The sequence below is a fragment of the Pygoscelis adeliae genome, unplaced genomic scaffold (genome assembly GCF_000699105.1).
Source record: "Pygoscelis adeliae isolate BGI_AS28 unplaced genomic scaffold, ASM69910v1 Scaffold36, whole genome shotgun sequence".
Classification (NCBI taxonomy): Eukaryota; Metazoa; Chordata; class Aves; order Sphenisciformes; family Spheniscidae; genus Pygoscelis; species Pygoscelis adeliae.
This window is the reverse complement of record NW_008824934.1, coordinates 168,144-186,220: the sequence shown is the minus strand read 5'-3', so window position 1 is coordinate 186,220 and position 18,077 is coordinate 168,144. Positions and strand designations below refer to the sequence as shown.

The following is an 18,077-nucleotide window of genomic DNA, read 5'->3' as shown; positions in this document are numbered from 1 at the left end:
CTACACCTTGTTGTACCTGGGCTTCAAAGCAAAGAGCCTGGCTCCCAGTCCTGTCATGAGACACGTAGACCGTATCTTCCAGAATAGTCTCAAGCTCTCCTGTAGTCATCTCAAGTAAATTAAGTGCAAGTGAAAAATAAATGTACCACAGCCCTAGGGCAGTGCTGCCTTTCTGCAGCCTTGAGGATCCCAATTGTTTCATAGAGTATTTATTCTAGTGTATTGTTGATTACCAAAATGATACTACAACCAAACTAGATCTGCTGATAAAATGCATTTTCATTAAGTATGGGTGGGGATGCCGAGCAGGTTGTCAGAAAGAGCCCTATAAATAAATTCAGGTAAGTATGGATCACAGCGCAGACAAGTGGGGTTGTATTTGCTATGCTCCACTGGCTCTGCAGACTTTGAAGTAATTCATCATGATGTCCTTAGACTGTTGTCCCTGGTTTAGGCTGACAAAAGACTGTTCCATCGCCTTCACCCCTCAGTGTCACATGCTTACACACATGTGCCAGGCTTTTGGCAAAGTTCTTGAAAGAAAACCAACCTGCCACAAATGTCAGATTAGGTGTTGAGAGGAAGGGTGGGGCGAGGACTGAAGGCCTTATTTTTCAACTGAATTGTGAGACATTGTTAAATATACGCTGCTTATCAACTTTGCTATTTTATATGCTATTTTCTTTTCCTGCCATAATTACTCTGATTTAAAACTAAGCACAGACCTTTGAGCTTTGTCTTAAAAATGGCACAGTCAATTAAATATACAAAATTATTCAAGAAACCATAGATCTGGTAACTATCCATAAAGTTGATCCATAAGATCTTGATCATATTTTTGCCTGATGTGCACTGCTGTAAGAGTGGTAGGGTTTTGGATTAACATCAAGGTGCCTAATGAAGTTTTGGCACAGAAGACTATAGGTGGGAGACAGTTGCCCTGACAGCTCACCATTGCGATTGTTAACTGCACTGAAGGTGTCATGGCTTCAGACATACACAGTTCTTGGACTTGTCTGGGAGAAACCAAATATGTTGTCATAGATGTGCTGTGAAGACACAGATTCTAGGAGGGTGGGACTTTGTAACTGAGTGGTAAAATAATATGTCACCCTAATAGTCATAAAACCTGTGAGTATGGCTTGTGTTTGGGAAAGATGCCAAAGTAAGAGAGATGAAAGTCAGATGAACCCAAGAGGAAGAAGTTCTGAAGAGCAAAAAGGTCTCCGTTAACAAATGTCTGTCCTTGTAATTAAAAAAAAAAAAGGTAGGGTGCTGGTAGCTTTATAGTTGCATCAGCCTATTGAATCCAGGGCAGATTCTGTGCCCTAGGAAGCTCTGCAGGCACAAGAGGAGTTGGGGAAGAACCCAAATCAGGGCAGTCAAGAGCTTGGCAGCTGCCTGCCCAGGTACTGCAGGAGAGTTTGACAAAAGAGCACCAAAAGCCCATCTGTGTTCCATCAATTTAGAGCCCCCTCTCCCCTTTCCTGGCTTCATAAACTGTCTGGCTGCTGAAGTTCATTATGCATTAGTTGGTACTTGGGGAAGAACACCATGCCTGGTAGAGAGCTGATACTAGTGGAAATCACAAGGGGAATACTTGTCCTTTTATGTAACATTTGAAACTAAAATGAGATTCTTGGCTGGCAGAGTGGACATGTCTCCACAATACAGGAACTGATGCCTTGGAGAGAGTTTGAAGCTGGAACTTAAGTGCAGTTACAGCAAGAGAGCCTGGTTTCATTTCAAAGAAAATGTGAGGAGAAAATTTTGACCGCAAACAGCTTTTTAATTACCAGAACCGTGACCCCACAAACAATTTAGCAAAGATTGGGCAAAGCAAATCTGTTCATAGAAGAAACTTTGATTTTCTTTGATGAATCTGATGGCATAACTTCCCTCAGCTTCAGTTACAACAGGAGCCGAGCCCTTCGTTGCTTCCAACTGCCAAACCTGCGTTCTGTTTTCCTGGAACACCCATGCACGTGTGTGTGCAGGCACATAATGCCTGCTTCATTTGTTTTCCTCAGTCAGTTGCACTCTCCTTCCCTTCATATTGACAGGGCATCAGAGAGTTCTCAGGCAACTGTTGCCAATAAAAACGATCAAAGGAAAAGGGGCCATTCTTTCTTCTTAGCCCCTCTGACCTGGTTTATACTGGTCTCGATCACTGGCTCTACTCAACCAGTGGGAAGTGTGAGTTGAACTTTTTCGTTTTGTTTTGTTTTAAACAGGGCAGGGAATTCTTTTCAAGCTGTAACTTTTAGTTTCCACTGGAAGGGCAGAACAGACTCTTAGCCAATGGAAAAGAGGCTTCCAGTTGCATCAGCCAAGAGCCAAAAAGCAAGTACATCATGTAACAAATAATCAGCTATCTTTTCAGATGTTTCTTTAAAAGAAAAATAAAAAAAATAAGGGGGATACTCTATCTGAGGGATTTAACACTGACATTGAGATAGCTGACAGCCACATTCGTGCATGGCTTTTACTTTGTTTCTGGCTTATTTTGGTTTTCCCATCTGTGCAGTGGGTATCATACTACGATGGTTTTGTGCTTCTTATGCTTGCCCATAGCAGAGGGATTACAACTAGAAGAATTGGAGAAGCAGAATCACTTTGAATGGGAAATACTGATTTTGTTGAGCAACTACTAAAGATTCATAGAATTTTGAGACTAGAAGAATGGCTATTAAAAAGTCAATGTTTGTAGAAGATTTGGAGAGTTTTAAGGATTTATAGGATCAGATCTGTATCAAAGAGTAGTTTTATATGATAGATTTACAAACAGAACAGTGAAATAAAAGAGTAATTGTTGAGATTGGAGATTAAACAGCTAATTGAACTGACTGAGAATTTTTTCTCAATGCAAGTTTCCAGGTAGCACTAGCTGCATCTTCATGCTAACCAAGCTTCACTAATACTGAACCCAGGAGAAAGTTAGCAAGTTGCAGTAAAGTCTCCACTGGCCCAGAAGAATCCCAGAAGGCTTACCAATCTTTGTGAAATAGAAAAGTGGTGAGATTATTTGCATTTCCTCCCTCCATTTCAAAATCAGGTTTCTGGATCTGGGGTTTATCTGGGAGGTTGTTGCTGTTTTTGGTATACCACAACTTACTAGAAATGCCTTACTGTTTGCTCCTTAGGATAAGTGCAGTCATCAGATGTCATCTGGCCTAATTTTCATACTAAAAGAATGAAAGGAAAGAAATGTTGAGACAGGAGAAAAAACTTTTTTCTTTCTTTTATGCTAGCCCAGAAACTTCGAAAATGGATGATGACTTATCCAGGGGCTATGTAGAGTGTTCTAGAAAATAATTTAAATTTGTCTTTCAAAATGAATTCATCAAAGGGTACGCTGTATTAATTTGCTTTACACTGAGATAGTGTCTGAAATAAAATAGTCCAGTCCCTTTTCACTTCTTCTGTTGTAAATTTTGGATGTGATTCCATAGAAATTAAAAGATTTTTGCACAGGTGTGAGGAAAAACTCAGTTCCCAATTTTTCAAGATGAACTTCCTGTACTACCATATGACTAAGACATTACCCCTTTACATAGCATTCTTTTAGACTAGCTGGGAAGTTGCATTTACATTGCTATTGGTGAAGTAAAATCAAGCCTTTGCACAACCAGAAGATCCCCTCTCAGGAAGAGACAAAGTGAGTCCTTGTAGGCTCATCAGTAGGAAGGGAGAGCAGGCTAGTTCCAGTGAGGTTTTCTTTCACAGCTCCTTTTTATGCCTGTGCATAACAGGCGCTCTCCGAAGCGCTCTCAACTGTGGTTTGTGAAGATTCCCCACAGGTCAGACTTGGGGGACACACTGGCAGCCAGCATGTGTGCTGTGAAGGCAAGAATAGAAAGCAAATACTTCCCGTAATCACACGTCCCAAAATGACAGGGTAAAATGAGTACTTATGCTTCCACCAGAGCAGTGAAAAATGGGAAGATGGAAAGTCTGGACTCTTGCCCAATGAAACCAAAATTGTAAAAAAGAAAAATAAACCAAATGCTACATACACTCCCTAGAACTGACACTGCAATGTGATGGTTTTTTTTCTCTTTTAAATGTGTACAGTAGACAAGCAGTAAATCTTCTTACAGCTCCGTAGAGCAGCATTATTTTTAGCGTTTTTTATTATCGAGACAACCCTTCATTGCTTTCAATCTGTAGTTGAATATATTTATTTTTTTAATCCATGTGAAAGTGCAGTCCTTATAAAGACCTCTAATACCTTATTAATCATTTCTGGACCACGTCACAAAGGGGCTTTAGGAAGCAAGTGTTCTATCCATTGATAGTTGACGTGCTTGTGAAGGCTTAAAGGATGCAGATAAAGGGCCCTTTTTCCCACATTGAAGATAACCTCTCATTTTGCATTTTTTTAGTTGGATTTTAACTAGAAATCTGAAAGAAGTCTTAAGACAACCAGAGGAGCACAGAGCGCACTCCATTCTCATGTGGTTCAGCCTGTTCTTAGATAGACTCAAGCCTGCGGTTCATAAAAGCATCCTGTGGAGAATTCGAAGTTCAGTTCCCAAGTTCAGGAACTGTGGTCTCGGTAACCTCCAGAAGTAGCTTTGAATACTTGTCACTGGTAAAGGTAATTTCTTCTGAAATGCCATTTTACAAGGCTGTGCAACATAATACCATCATTGTGCCAGCAGGAGTCTGAACCAGTCTTAGGGCTCTGAAGAAAAAAATTACATGGGTACTACTAGAGGAGGAGTTACCACATAGTGCCATGACTTCATTGTGCTTAAAGTAAGACTTTGCATCCTTTTCTTCCAAGTAAAAGTAGAAGATAAACCTCGTAGCACCCTTCAAAAATGGGTAAGTGATACTACCCATTTTATATCTACAGGTCAGCTGAGTTTAAGTAACTGGTCCACGGCCACACAAGCAAACAAGTAAAGCCATTTAGAATAGAACCTAAAAGTTCTGTTTTTCAGTTCCCACTTGTATTACTCAATGCGCTCTTCATGGAGTAGGAACAGAACTCATATACTCTGATTTCTCAGCAACGGTCTATGCAAATATTTTCTTGAGACTTTCCTAGGGCTCTTCAGGCATTACTAGTAGCATGAAATGCAGAGATTGGGGTAGTTGCTTAGATTTGCTTTTCATCACTGAGTAAGAAAAGCCATAAATTCCTATAGATAGATGCTTCCAGAGCTTCTCATACGTAGTTTATTTTATTGTGTAGTTGTGCAGGTAATGAGAATAATAATCTCCACAATTTTTTGTTCCCTTGCTGTGCTTCAACTCCCAACATTTCACTTTTTGTAGTACCTTTTCTGCAAGGAAACGTTAATAGAATATTAAAAGCTTTGTCCCAGTAATGGTTAGCAGCTAAGTTGCCAAGTCAAATAAGAAGCACTAGCAGCATTCTCATATGCTTCATTTGCAGATGCCATAACTGAATGCAGTGCAGTTGCCTGGAAAGGTAGTTCCAATCCATCTTTTTCACTGCGTATAGGGTTTTTTTGGCTATTGGATAAGTTTATTCTTACGAGCAAGCTAGTGTTGGTAAAATAAGCTTGGCAAAACCTGGAGAATAAACAGAGCATCTCAGCAGCATGACTCCTCCTGGTTTTTAATGTGCTTTTGCTCTGGTACAGCTTATGAGCTTTTGAAAATGTCATCCATCCTACCTAAGTTCTGACATAGAGGAACACCTCAGAAGGGTGAGAAAGATTGCTGACTAAACTCCCACTTGGTCCTTGACTTCCCCGAGTATGTTAAAATGATGCTGAGTTTTCCCAATAAGATGTGTACCTGTCCAGTCCATTCCTTGTAACTGAGCAAGGACCTAACGGATGGGTCTGTGTAAAGTAGCTAAGAAAAACAAGCCTGTTGCTGGCTGGCATGAATTTGCTAGAGACGGGTCTTCACTGCTCTGGAAAACTTGCGGTATCCATAAATTGAAATAGGTGAAAATCTTCAGGCACTTTTGTAATGTTTTTACTGGTGTATCTGTAGTGTCAGAGGGTTTTATTCTTGACACATCTTTTGAAGTAGAACAGAATTAGTGTTAGTTTCCTAGGGGAGAGTAGTGGAAATTATTTGCTTAGGATCTTATAAATCAATCAGTAGCAAAACCTGGAGTCACAAGCCCTTTTCTGTTTGTGTGTTCCACCCCTGTGTCCTCTACAGAATCATCTTTCCTATCCAGCTTACCTAAGGAGGGAAGTTTTATTGAGAACAGGTGTTAGGCTAGTCTTTCAGAATTTCCATGGCCTGTGGTGCAGATGTGTTCATCACCAACCAGGTCTTGCACCTATACCGCTCTCTATAGGACAGTTGCTGGTTTAGGTGTTTGCCTAAATTCCAGATTCCCTTGGATTAAATGAGTAAATGTGAGCTGAGATGGTCAGATGATAGTTTTTAACAGGAAAAACATATTAAATGACAACCAGATAATTTTTAATCAAAGGCTCACTAAGTTATTGGGAAGACCCTGCTCACCCAGTGGACCCTAAGTGAACCTCAAGTACAGACCAGTTGAGCCTGTGGTGCTGTACTACTGCAGCACAGACTGGATTGCAGCTTTAGTACTGAACATGGGCATTTGATGCTAGTGGTAGAATGTGCTCACTATCAGCTTTTTGCTCTTTCCATGTATTTTTAACTTCTGATGTCTGACACGTTTTGGGCCCAAGTAGTCTCTCTCTGGGGTTTCTCTATGCTTATATCAGACCGGTGTCTGGTTTTGTGGTTTGTGCCCCTAATAAGAAAGCTGCTTAATTTTCACACCCAGACGGAGTATCGGATGAGACAGGAAGCCCCACCCTTTCTCATGGTATAACTGACCTCAGCTCTTTGCATGAACTAGCAGCAGAAGCAGCAGCTTGAACAAAATGATAGTGTGCTATCTATAGATTTACAGCCCTTTTTTTTTTTATTTTGCCTACTCCGGTTATACATGCTTTTCTAGCTGCAGAGTTTTCAATGGAGATGTTTCTGATTTACACCTGAGTTAGGAATATGAAATTGAATTCTTCAGCCGCCCAGTATTTTCCCAATTAATTCTTTTAAGAGACTGAAATACAGATTTCTATGTGTTGGGGTAGCTTGATAGCATTTGGGGACATTAAATCTTTCATTTCTAAAGATGCCACGTAGGATGCCATAATTTCTGCTGGTACGGTATCCACGTTTCCAATCCATCTTTAAAAGGAGTGGACTGGGCCAGGGGACGGATTCCCCAGCCTCATCAAAGTATCTGCACAGAGCATGCTCTGTCCCTTTAACTGTCTAGCTGCTGAAGAACAGTCTGCTACGCCGAGGCGAATCAGTAGCCCCATGCAGTGTGGGTCACTGCACCTGCTCCCAGCCTGTCAGATGTTCTCAAAGCTGCAGTAGCTACTGCAGCACCAGGCTGGCACTGCATCGCTGAATTTGAAGAGCAGAGAAGCCTGGAGTTTTTATTCTTTCACTCATATCCTTCACCACACATAGTGGAAATGCATTCAAACCTAGCCTGGGAAAGGTTACAAACACAGATAAACATACGCCGTTACCCCATTTTAACAGAGGTCCGTGTTTTCAATTAGGTTTTGGAATTTGATGCCAGACTTAGACCCAGTTATGGGGAGGTTTTCTCGGCAGAGGATAGATCAGAATTTGGAGCATGGGCTGCTTTTCTGAAGGTACATTTCTAAGCTAAAAGTTCCACAGGCAAGGAGGCCTCTTAAATATTTTGAACTCCTTTCACCAAATGTTTTCCATTCTTAACAAGGCAAAAGAAGCCCATTTTTCACTACCACATGCATCACTCATATTAGCTGAGCAACGTAGTAAAACCTGGGTTGACACTGAAGTTTGCAAGATTTTAACAGGGTCCTTGGTCTTTTGTGAACATGGGATTGCACTGAGTTTTAGCTCTGTTCAATAGTGCTGGTTGGTTTTTTACACAAGATGGAAGTGCACGCATTTGGCAATACACACCTTTATGTAGGTTTAGACTGTCAATTGTATAAAACTGGTTGCAGTTCCATTGACTTTACCATTTTGCAGGATTTGGCCTGTACTAGTGTTCTGTCCTTCCAAAAGGGAGTGCTGTCCTGTTTGTAGTGGTCTTAGCTTATCCCCTAGTGGATAGCTGCTCACATCACAGAGTGTCGTAAAGATACAGCAGTCATTGTTTGGTGCAAGAGAGCAAAGAATGAGGAGAGAACAAAAGCCCAGTTACATAGTGTTGGAAATAAGGTAGGGAAATGAAAGTGAAATACTTCAGGAAATGTATTTTGGTAGATCCTCAGGCACCAAGAATCGTATCTGTGAGCGCTCCCAAATCTTAAAATTTAAGAATTTTTTCTGGGTTCATTTTCCACTCTATGTTGCAACGAAAAGTAACGTTCGGGTATCATGCTGACCTGGTACTTCTTGGTCTGCTGGTTCTGTTCATGGTACTGAGCACTGGGGAAGGCTTGTCTTTTTGAGAAGTAGAAGGTCAAAAATTCTTTCTACTGGTCTCATGGTTTGTTGCTGTAATACTTAATTGAAGTAGACAATTTGATCTGACATGTCAAATGTGGCCCTGGTTGGCTAGAGGCCAAATTGGACTGCTTAATTTCAGTTTGCCTTAAAATGGCTGACATTAAAGTTCACGTGCCCAAATTTCCCTTTGGAATGTACTTTTAAAATCTTTTTTTAGTAACTTTATAAATCTTTCTGTATCTGTTTTTCCTCAAGAACCAATTGCTTCAGAAAACAACAGTCAAAAAGCTTGAGTAAATGTTTCACATAGCATTTCTGGGCCCACTTTGTATCATGAAATTTCTTACATCTGTGGATTGGAGAAAATGTATACTTTAGCAAATCGCTTTGCCCAGCGCAAAGCCCATTTGACAAGAAATTATTAAGTTGCCTGCAATAGAAGAAAAACTGAATAGGAAGTAAGGAAATACTTATTTCAGTCTTCGAAGGTTGGGGTTCAGGTTTTTCGTAAGTCATTTATGAAGATGGCAAAAACCATCAGATTTTCAGTATTTCTTTTGCAACTTTGTATGTTTCATTATTTGGCAAAGAGAGAAAATGAAATAAAATCATCCATATTTGAGCCAATAGCAAGGTTTGCTGGCTGCTGTGACTGGGTTGGAAGTGTCAGAGTGGGGTATATTGTTGCCTGGAATCTGTCCTAGAGTGGGATGTAATCGGTGAATCATACGAAGAGAAGATTTTGTGTTCAGTATCTAGTCTTGTTCCGCATCTAAGTATCTTCCTGTAGTTGTGAGCAAATTTGCTTCTGCCTCTTTCAGCATCAGAAGGCTGCACAAAACAAGAGAAGTGCAGTACAGTACATTACTGACCTGCTTTGGGTATTCATAGGTGGAATTTTTGAGGAGTTTATGACACAGCCACAGTATTTCTGTGGAGGGGGACAAAAGTATTTTCAATGGGATGTCCAAGCAGATAGAAAAATACAAGAGGAAAAATTTAATCAAATGACTACAAGTTGTAGTCAGAAGCCTTCTGTTTCTTGAGTTTCAGAGCTGAACCTATATTTCTTGGTTAACAGTAACATGTAGTGCTTCAGTATTTCATAGATCAGGTGGAAAACTACCAGAACAACTACATTTTTACAGTGTTAAAATGGAACCTAAATACATGGTGGGTTTTTCTAAGCATGTACTGAGAGGCAATTCGTGCCTCAACCAGCAGATGATCTGTGTAAACAAAATGGGATAGTGGATGGAAAGAAAACTGGCGGAGGTCATCACAGCAGCTCAAAAATTATGTTGGCAGCAGTCCCTTTTTGAGTCCAGCTGAAGTGCTTTACTGGTTTAGACAGCACTAGTTCGTTAGGAATACTGAAGAGTCCTGTGGTGGGAGATGACTTGAAGTTAGAAAAATCCACACACCCCATTTAGCACCTGTTTTTCTCTCCCCCTTTTTTCACCCCATTTCCATCTCTTTGTGGGGAAGGCAAGCCAATTTCCCCCCATGCACACACCTTGTTTAGTGCAGTTTTTTTTCTAGCAGCAGCCGTGTTTTCAGATCAATAATGGCTCCTGGCAACAAAAGGTTAAGCATCATTTCCCAGGTCTGCTGAAATGTTTTGTGCTCAGACCCCTCCTGATCGTAGGTGTCAGCCTTGATTTAAAGGGGAAAGAAGGGGGACAGTGGAGAAAGCTGGAGATGAGAAATGATTTCTTTAAAAATGCAAATGAGATCATTCTACTGAAATATCTCTCCTCAAACCTTTCTAAAACCTGACACTTGCTCTCCTTTTCCCAAAGCTGCTTGTTTTCACGCGTGCCCCGTGGTAGTGATCCCACTCTGGCTGTGTGAGCGCTGTGGCAGAGAGGGTACCGGGCCCAGGATGGCCGTTTCCACGCCTGCCTGAACAGAATGTTCTGCAGACAGCAGAGTGTTGATGGTTGGGGGGAGGAATGGGTTTCCATGCTGAGTCTTGCCACCTGTTGCCTTTTTCATTCCAAGCCCCCCTTCCTCCCCACCCTCCACCCCAAGTTCCCCTCCCCACACAGCTCACCATCCCCAGTGGATAGGGTTGGGATCAGTAGTCACTTGCCAAATACCTTTCTAATGCTGTCACTAATTCTGCACAGACAGCATCTCTGAAAGCAAAAACAAATCTTTTCCAATGCATTGTCCTGCGTTTTCTACAAAAAGCATTTAGAAATGCCTTTTCTTAGTTGAGTTAGATGGGAGGGACCATGCCATAGCCACTACAAGAGTCAACCATAGGGACGCCTGAAGCTGTACCGAAAGCATCCTCTGCAAATCCATTGAAGCTGGAGTTTGGCACTGGCACGGGCTGATTTTGTACTTGGGGTTACACATATACACACCCATGTCATTCTTCTTCATCTGCTACATGTGGAAAGCTGCTCCAAGCTACAGAGTGCCAGGGAATGTTTTACTAAAACCTCCAGACTTGGTTTGATTATGTTACTATGTACACTGGGCTGTAGAAGTGGTACAAGTTGTGGGTGCTGCCAGATGAACTGGTATTAGCTAGCTAGTCATCGGCTTGAGCCGTAGATCCACACTATTGCCCTGCATCCATGGAAGTAGTAGACTGTTCATGGACATGAGGTCATAATTTCCTCCTAATTAAGGTGTGCAAAAGGGATGGCATTGCTCTAGTTACATAGCTGTTGGGTTTGCCTGGAAGTCAGTTGGGAGTCTGGAGAAGTGTGTTTTAATGATACTGCTTTCAGTTCCTCATGTACTCTTCAGGTAAAGTAATTTAGATCACAATTTTCAGGAGTGAATAATCATTTGGAGAAGCAGTCTCTGCGTTCCCAATTCAAGATGCCTTGAAGGGGACTGATTTTCAGAACACAAGACATTGGCAAAGAAGATCCTTTCTTTCACTGGCAAATAAACCTGGTTTTGAAGCATTTCAGGCTCTCCAAATGTTGCCATTCCTGTGTTTTACAGACACACCTGTATAAATACTTGTTTGCCCGCAAAAATCACAGAAAGGTGTAAGGATGAAAACATCTAATGCAAATATGAGCTATTACTAGTTATTGCAGCATGGTTCTGCCACCTTGCTTAGAACCAGGTTGAATGGGAATATGGAAAGGTAGAGAGTTCGGAACTGCAAAAAGAAAGAAAAGGGAAAAAAAAAAGGAACAGAAACTGAGGTGGTATATTTCTCTTATTATTTCTAGTCATGATGCAGCATAAGGTCCAGAACCTTCTCCCTCCCTGCTGATAGACGTGTTTGTACTGGCAAGTCTTCAAGCTGGTATCCCCACTGCACCAGTTAAACCAGTAGTTACCAATTTTTTTGCAAGCCACGCTGGGACTATAGGAATTTTATTCCTTCACAGTGTTGAAGGAAAGGGGTTTTGCTTGCCAAAGGGCTTTCTTATGCTTGAGGATGATTTATGGGCCAAGCTGAGCCACTTGTGGAAAAGGCAAAGCAGCTCTTGGCAGCACCCCCAGAATCCACTGCAGCTGTGGGGTAGTGAAGTCATCGGCATAACAACCACTGCAAACAGAATAACAAAGTCTGTTCTGTTCTCGTTTAAAATAATCTTTCCAGTTCAGCAACCACATTAAACCTTACCTTTCTGCATACAAAAATAATAAAACGCAGATAGTTCTCTGCAACATGGTGTGAATGTCTCACTTACATTACTGCCTATCACTCCTGCACCATCGACGTTTTATCGAAGTATTTTAAATGAAGGAATGAAGCTGCATTATGTCATAGTTTGTGTCTGTCCCTTGTTTTCACTCCTTTGTTTCTCCTTAGGTTTAAAAACGCAGGAAAAACCGCAGTGTTTCTTTCTTTTAAATACAAAATTTGCTTTTGCCTTATAACCTGTTTCTAAGCTAATTGCAAAATGAGTAATTCTGTCTTTGATTTTTCCTGCCTGTCTTTGTTTCAGGTCCCTTCAGATCCTCCCGCTTCCAAAAAGCCCAAAATAGATGACTCTGCTTCCCAATCTCCAGCTTCTACTGAGAAGGAAAAACAGTCCAGTTGGTTACGGTCCTTATCCAGTTCATCTAATAAGGTGATTGCTGAATATTTTCTAATCAGAAGGGAGATCAAATTAGCATGTAGCATCCTTCTACTGAAACCAGAAGAGAAAATGAGAGAAAGAACTTGCCCAGTTTTTCTAAATTAATAACATTTCTATCCTTTTCCTAGTAAACATTGAGCTATACAGTCCTCCCAGTTTCTTTGCCATCTTCCAGTGTTCACTGACCTTGATTGTGACAATGAAGTAAGCAAATCCTTCATGCCTTTGAGGTACAAGACTCCCGAAAGACTCAGGAGCCTTTTGTGGTCTCTGCAAACTACATATAACTTATTGGCAAAGAAAAAACGTGTGAGGTTTTACATTAGTACAGTTCACCTCTTCCAGTGGAATCTGCTAAGTAAGTAGATCCTAGCCAGCAGGGGAGCAGTTTTAGAGATAGCGGAATGTGTACTGAAAAGCATCACTAGCGCTCCATTGTGATTTATAGTTTAAAAATTGTTTGTATTTACTTATTTTTCTTTCCCCTCCTTCCCAGAGTATTGGCTGTGTCCATCCCCGTCAGCGTCTCTCAGCTTTCCGGCCCTGGTCCCCTGCTGTATCGGCAAATGAGAAAGAGCTCTCAACCCATCTTCCCACATTGATCCGAGACAGGTAAGGAGACATGAACTGAAGGGAGAATGGGGTTAACAGCCGTGGAGATTCATTTGACAGCAAGTTGCTTTATGTTTGTTCCCTTGCACTGTTAACTGGTGGCTTTGTAATTCAGTCAGTCAGTCCACTAGTATCAGATTAAAAAGCGTTTGCAGCTGCAGTGTTTTAATTTGCAGAAGGGAAATAAAAAAAAAGTACTGATATTTTGTGTATTCATTAAATAGGTTTTCTTAGGTGAAACATGCCATAAAAGTCTGAAATGAAGGCTGCTTCTATGAACCTATGATCATTTTGGGGTACAGTCATCAGAAGTTCTTGGGCTTCACTGTTTAAAGGAAGATTGAGTTACTCTCTTAGGGCAGGTGGTCAGGGACCAGCCAGCTATTTCCAGGCCAATTGGTGACTGCAGCAGCTCTGTAACACTGGCCACTCAGCGTGTTGCCAACACAGCTGCGTGCTGCCTCCTGTATGGACAGTACCATCGGAAGATGAAGGACTGAATAGGCTGCACGGGCTGCCCTGTTCCCTCTTGATGGCCAGTGGTCCTGGGGGGTCATGGCAGAGCACACTGGGCAGGAGAGCCTGCGGAAGACTCCTCAGCTTGTAAGATCCATCAGAAAGCTGATGTTGTAGGCCAGATTCTGCTCTTGGATAGGAACATAATTAAACTGGTACAAGAATGAGTCACCAGTCATAATAGGTGGGACTGCTGGTGTCAACGGTTAGAACGGAAAGTGTCAGAGCAATTATACATTCCTTTGCCAGACTTGAACTGTTCAGTCTGAAAAATCTTCATGCCAGATTTCTGCCTAAGGGTAATGGTTTCTTTGGAAAGTTTGACTAAAGTGGCCAGGTGTTTTTAGGGAGCGTTATAGAGAATATATTTTGCTGCCCTTATGAACAAGTTTCTTAGAAGCTGTTGGGGATTGATTAAGAAAAAAAAAGGAAAAGAAAAGAAAGCCTGTCCAGCATATCCTTGCTTTTAAACAGACTTTTCAGTTAGGTATGGAGAGAAAGGCTAAACTGGTGTAAGAGTATGCCCTTGGTATCCCTGTGACAAATTTGGCCGATTTAAGTCTTGGGAAAAAACCCACCTTCCAACAGGTTCGGGAGAAATTTTAATATATTTTAATACATGACTGAAGATACATCATGTAGTAGATACTGAATTGAAGTTGCAAAGACAGTCTTTGCTATGTTTTTTGCAAAATTCTGTGTATTTGACGTAACAATATTCATGTCCTTTAACATAGGTTTGTTGGGTTTTTTAACTGTGGTTTTACATACATGCACCCAGATGCACGCTGTGTCAAAATACTAAATGCTTTTTGCACTCCCGTGGCCTTTCTTAAGGAAGTGCTCTTCCCAAGTTTACAAAACATTTGCGGATAGACAGAAGTAAAACTGTGCAGTTAGGTAAAACAATAATGCATGAAGATCATGACGAAACATCATTATAATTTTCAGATTCTGGGAGTTCTCATCTCTTTGGTGCTTTCAGAATATGTGGCACTTCGAATATGATCCCTTCTGAACTGGATGGAGATTAGCTGTATAAATCATCTCCATGTTTAAATGAGTGCAAAACACTCAAAGCAAATATAGACATAAATATATAGGCTGGTGTAAAATCAGTGGAACTTACCCTGTCATTCCAGTAAGTGTCTTGTAGTTTCAGTGTAACACATGGATTGGGAAGCATTTTAAAGCCAAGAATATGACTTATTTTCTCCTTCCTTTTGCCTCCCCCTCTAAAACAGTTTTTACTCCTACAAAAGCTTTGAGAATGCTGTGGCCCCCAATGTGGCACTTGCACCTCCAGCCCAACAGAAAATTGTCAGCAACCCCCCCTGTGCCACAGTAGTATCACGGAGCAGTGAGCCACTGAGCAGCACTGTCCAGCCACGGAAAAGAAAACTTGCTGCAGAGAACACAGCTATCCCAGAAGCAGCAGCCACTGTTGCTGCCACTGTTACTGCCACTGAAGAGGATAAGGAATCAGAAGCAGAAATTGAAGTAGAAACCAGGGAAGAATGTAAGTGACAGTTACATCTGCCTTTATTTTGTTTTATTTGTGCTCCATTTTCCTCAGTAATCCACAGGAGTTAGCTGTTCAACTTCTGTTGTGATTAAATATAATTCTGGAAGCCTAATACCTCAAGGGGATGTAAAAATACAGCCTTAAGTAACAATGAAAACCAAGAATGGAACATAAGTTGGGGGTGCGTTTTGCTGGGAGAGGAACGTGCATTGACAGAAAGAAGCACCTGAACCACAGGTGTCCACTGCCCTGGAGTCTTTTATTAGAGCAGGCAAGTGTTGTGCAGAGGACAAAATGTATGTGGTGTTAAAATAAAAACTGATGGTTTGCTATCTGATCAAGAGCCTTCTATAAAAGCCTTTGTGGGATACACACAAATAGCCCGTAAAAATTCCAGAGCGCACACACGTGCGAGTGTGGAATTTTGTGTCAGACAAAGAATGTGGTCACACAGTTTCACTACCGCATCCATGGAGCTGAATACATAAAGCAGAGATCAAGAGCCAGTACGTTCTTAAACAGTATTCCGATATTGGGCCTCTCAGCAAAAGATGAAGGAAGACACTGGTATCACCTCATTAATGTCACTTAGATAATTCTGCTGCTGCCCTCACTATGTTCAGTCTTTACTCAGTGCATGCAGTTTATGCAAAAAGAAGAAATGTTACCCACTGGAAACAGCGGGATCATGTAGGTTTCCCTGAAGAAATGTTTCTTCACACCCAGGGAGAAAACACTGTTTGTGACATAAATCCCAAAGTCACAATTCAAGCAAGTTGTAAGTTGGTCCCTTAAGTCAATCAGCTTTGCGTTTTCATCACATTTCAAGTATCAAAGTATAAAACGAGTATTTTCTTACTTAATATTCAATTAAAAAAAGGGAAGAATCTCCTCTGTACAAAAGGGCCTCAGCGTATTTTGAGTTATATTAGTTTTAGATGTTTTTTATTAATTTTTTATTTTTCTGTTTTTCAGTCACCTCCTCCTTATCCTCGCTCTCCTCCCCATCCTTTACTTCATCCAGCTCTGCAAAGGACATGAGCTCACCTGGGATGCAAGCCCCAGTCACAGTCAACAGTTCATACGAGGTTGCAACACATCCTGACTCTCACAGCAGTGGGTTGGAAGCTGAGCTGGAGCACCTAAGGCAGGCCCTGGACAGTGGCCTAGATACAAAAGAAGCCAAAGAAAAATTCCTCCATGAAGTTGTTAAAATGAGAGTGAAGCAGGAAGAGAAGCTAAATGCTGCCTTGCAAGCCAAACGCAGTCTACATCAGGTAGTGCTGAAAAATAGCTTTCTCTTACCACTGTCTGCAAATACTCTTCCGGGTAGAAACCATTAGGTAGTGTCATGTCAAAAAGAATTGCCTCATTTTTCCCAAATAGCAACAGCCTTTACTGGGGTACTGTTTGTAAATTCAGCTGGGAAACCAAAGTATGCAGGAACCATTCCTACATTTTTAAGCTTGCCACCTGTTTCTGCCTTAGGGTGTAAATCCATGGTTACCAAAATCAACATCTTCTCATTACTGAAAAAAATCTTCTAGTCCAGCACAGTTTATTTTGTTTTCATTTCATTGAACTAGAAACGTTTCTGTCCTTACGGAGGCTTTATCTGTAGTTCTAAAAGATTTGTACAAATCCTGCCATTGCCCAGCTGAGGGCGGGTATTCCTGGGACACGGAGACACTTGCTGAAGCTCTGATGAAGAGCTGAACTGCAGATCTTTGTTAAGCTTTCCATTAGCCACGCTTCACTGAGTGCGGAGACGTACTGGCCATTAGCGAATCACAGTGGCTGAGCAGAATGGCGGGTGAAGTTTTTTACTTGAGCTGGGGCAAAAGCAGTACATAGAAATGGAAGATGGAGCCAATGTAGAAGGTTTGCGTGTCCGCTTTGAATATTGCATGTGGAGCTGTAACCAAGCTAGCAGTGTAATCCATTAGACGCATCTGGGGTGCCAGCTGTAAAATAAGGGCCTTGTTTCATCTGGCATGGGAGACAGAGAACCAGTACTTGTACTGTTGGTCAGAAGCAGGTATGCAGTCTTGTGAGCTGGCACAATGCGTTTTGTTTCTTCGGGGAACGAAACAAAGGACAGTAGCTCACAGATGTGATTTGGGTACGATGTGACTGCTGTGTTTAAAAAAACCACCAGAAAACCCCAATCCTCAAAACCCCAGTAGGAGATTCAAGTATTCTACTAGCAGGCAGGAGGAGGTGAAAGAGAGATTGTATTAAGTGCGTAGACAATTAGAATTCTACCAGAAGTGTGCAAACTCAAATTTCTGCAAGAGCTGCAGTATAGCGAGCCAGTTTGTGTGTGCACGCCTCTCGGGTGAAGATGGCTTGTTATGTACTAGCTGCAGATCCAGGTCCCAGAGAAGGGAGGCTGAGAGCTGTCTTTTCAACTGCACTGCTTGTTTGTTGTCACCTTGAGCAAACCACTTCATTCCCTTGTGTTTCAGTAAAAATGTGTTTTGTTTTATGTATTTAAAAGTAAAAGTAAACATATACAAGCAATGTATATTTCAAGCTGAGTTTTAAATATCTAAACTAAATACACAGTGTGTACTTAAAGTAAAGCAGGAATTACATGAAGTAGTTGATGAAGCAGAATTGAGTGTTGAGGCATTAAATCAAGCAACATGTCAAAGTGAGAGGGAATATGGTATCTGGCCATCATTTTCCATTTGGGCAGCTGTGGGTTTCCAGTTCCACATGCAGAGAAAGTACATGTGTGCATGCTTCCAAAGGCAAGGCTGAGCTAACAATGGCCTGGCTGGGAAGTGAGATTGTCAAAAGAGTGAATTTCCCATGACCCGACTGCAGTGTTACTTAACAGAAACACGTTGCTGTGAGGGTTCGACTCTGACAGAGAGGAAATGCTGCTTCTGGGGGGGGGGGGTGGTGGTGCG

The 18,077-nt window shown here is 41.5% G+C and overlaps 1 protein-coding gene across 2 annotated transcripts in view; it reads left to right on the top strand.

The window, feature by feature from the left end:
* SKI (SKI proto-oncogene) overlaps nucleotides 1–18,077 on the top strand; it is a 122,036-nt gene that overhangs the window by 94,052 nt on the left and 9,907 nt on the right. For both annotated transcript variants that reach the window (XM_009325132.1, XM_009325131.1), the window contains 4 exons: nucleotides 12,372–12,497; nucleotides 13,003–13,118; nucleotides 14,879–15,153; nucleotides 16,135–16,436. In XM_009325132.1, coding sequence (XP_009323407.1) covers nucleotides 12,372–12,497; nucleotides 13,003–13,118; nucleotides 14,879–15,153; nucleotides 16,135–16,436 — 819 coding nt within the window. The remainder of the gene's footprint in view (nucleotides 1–12,371; nucleotides 12,498–13,002; nucleotides 13,119–14,878; nucleotides 15,154–16,134; nucleotides 16,437–18,077) is intronic.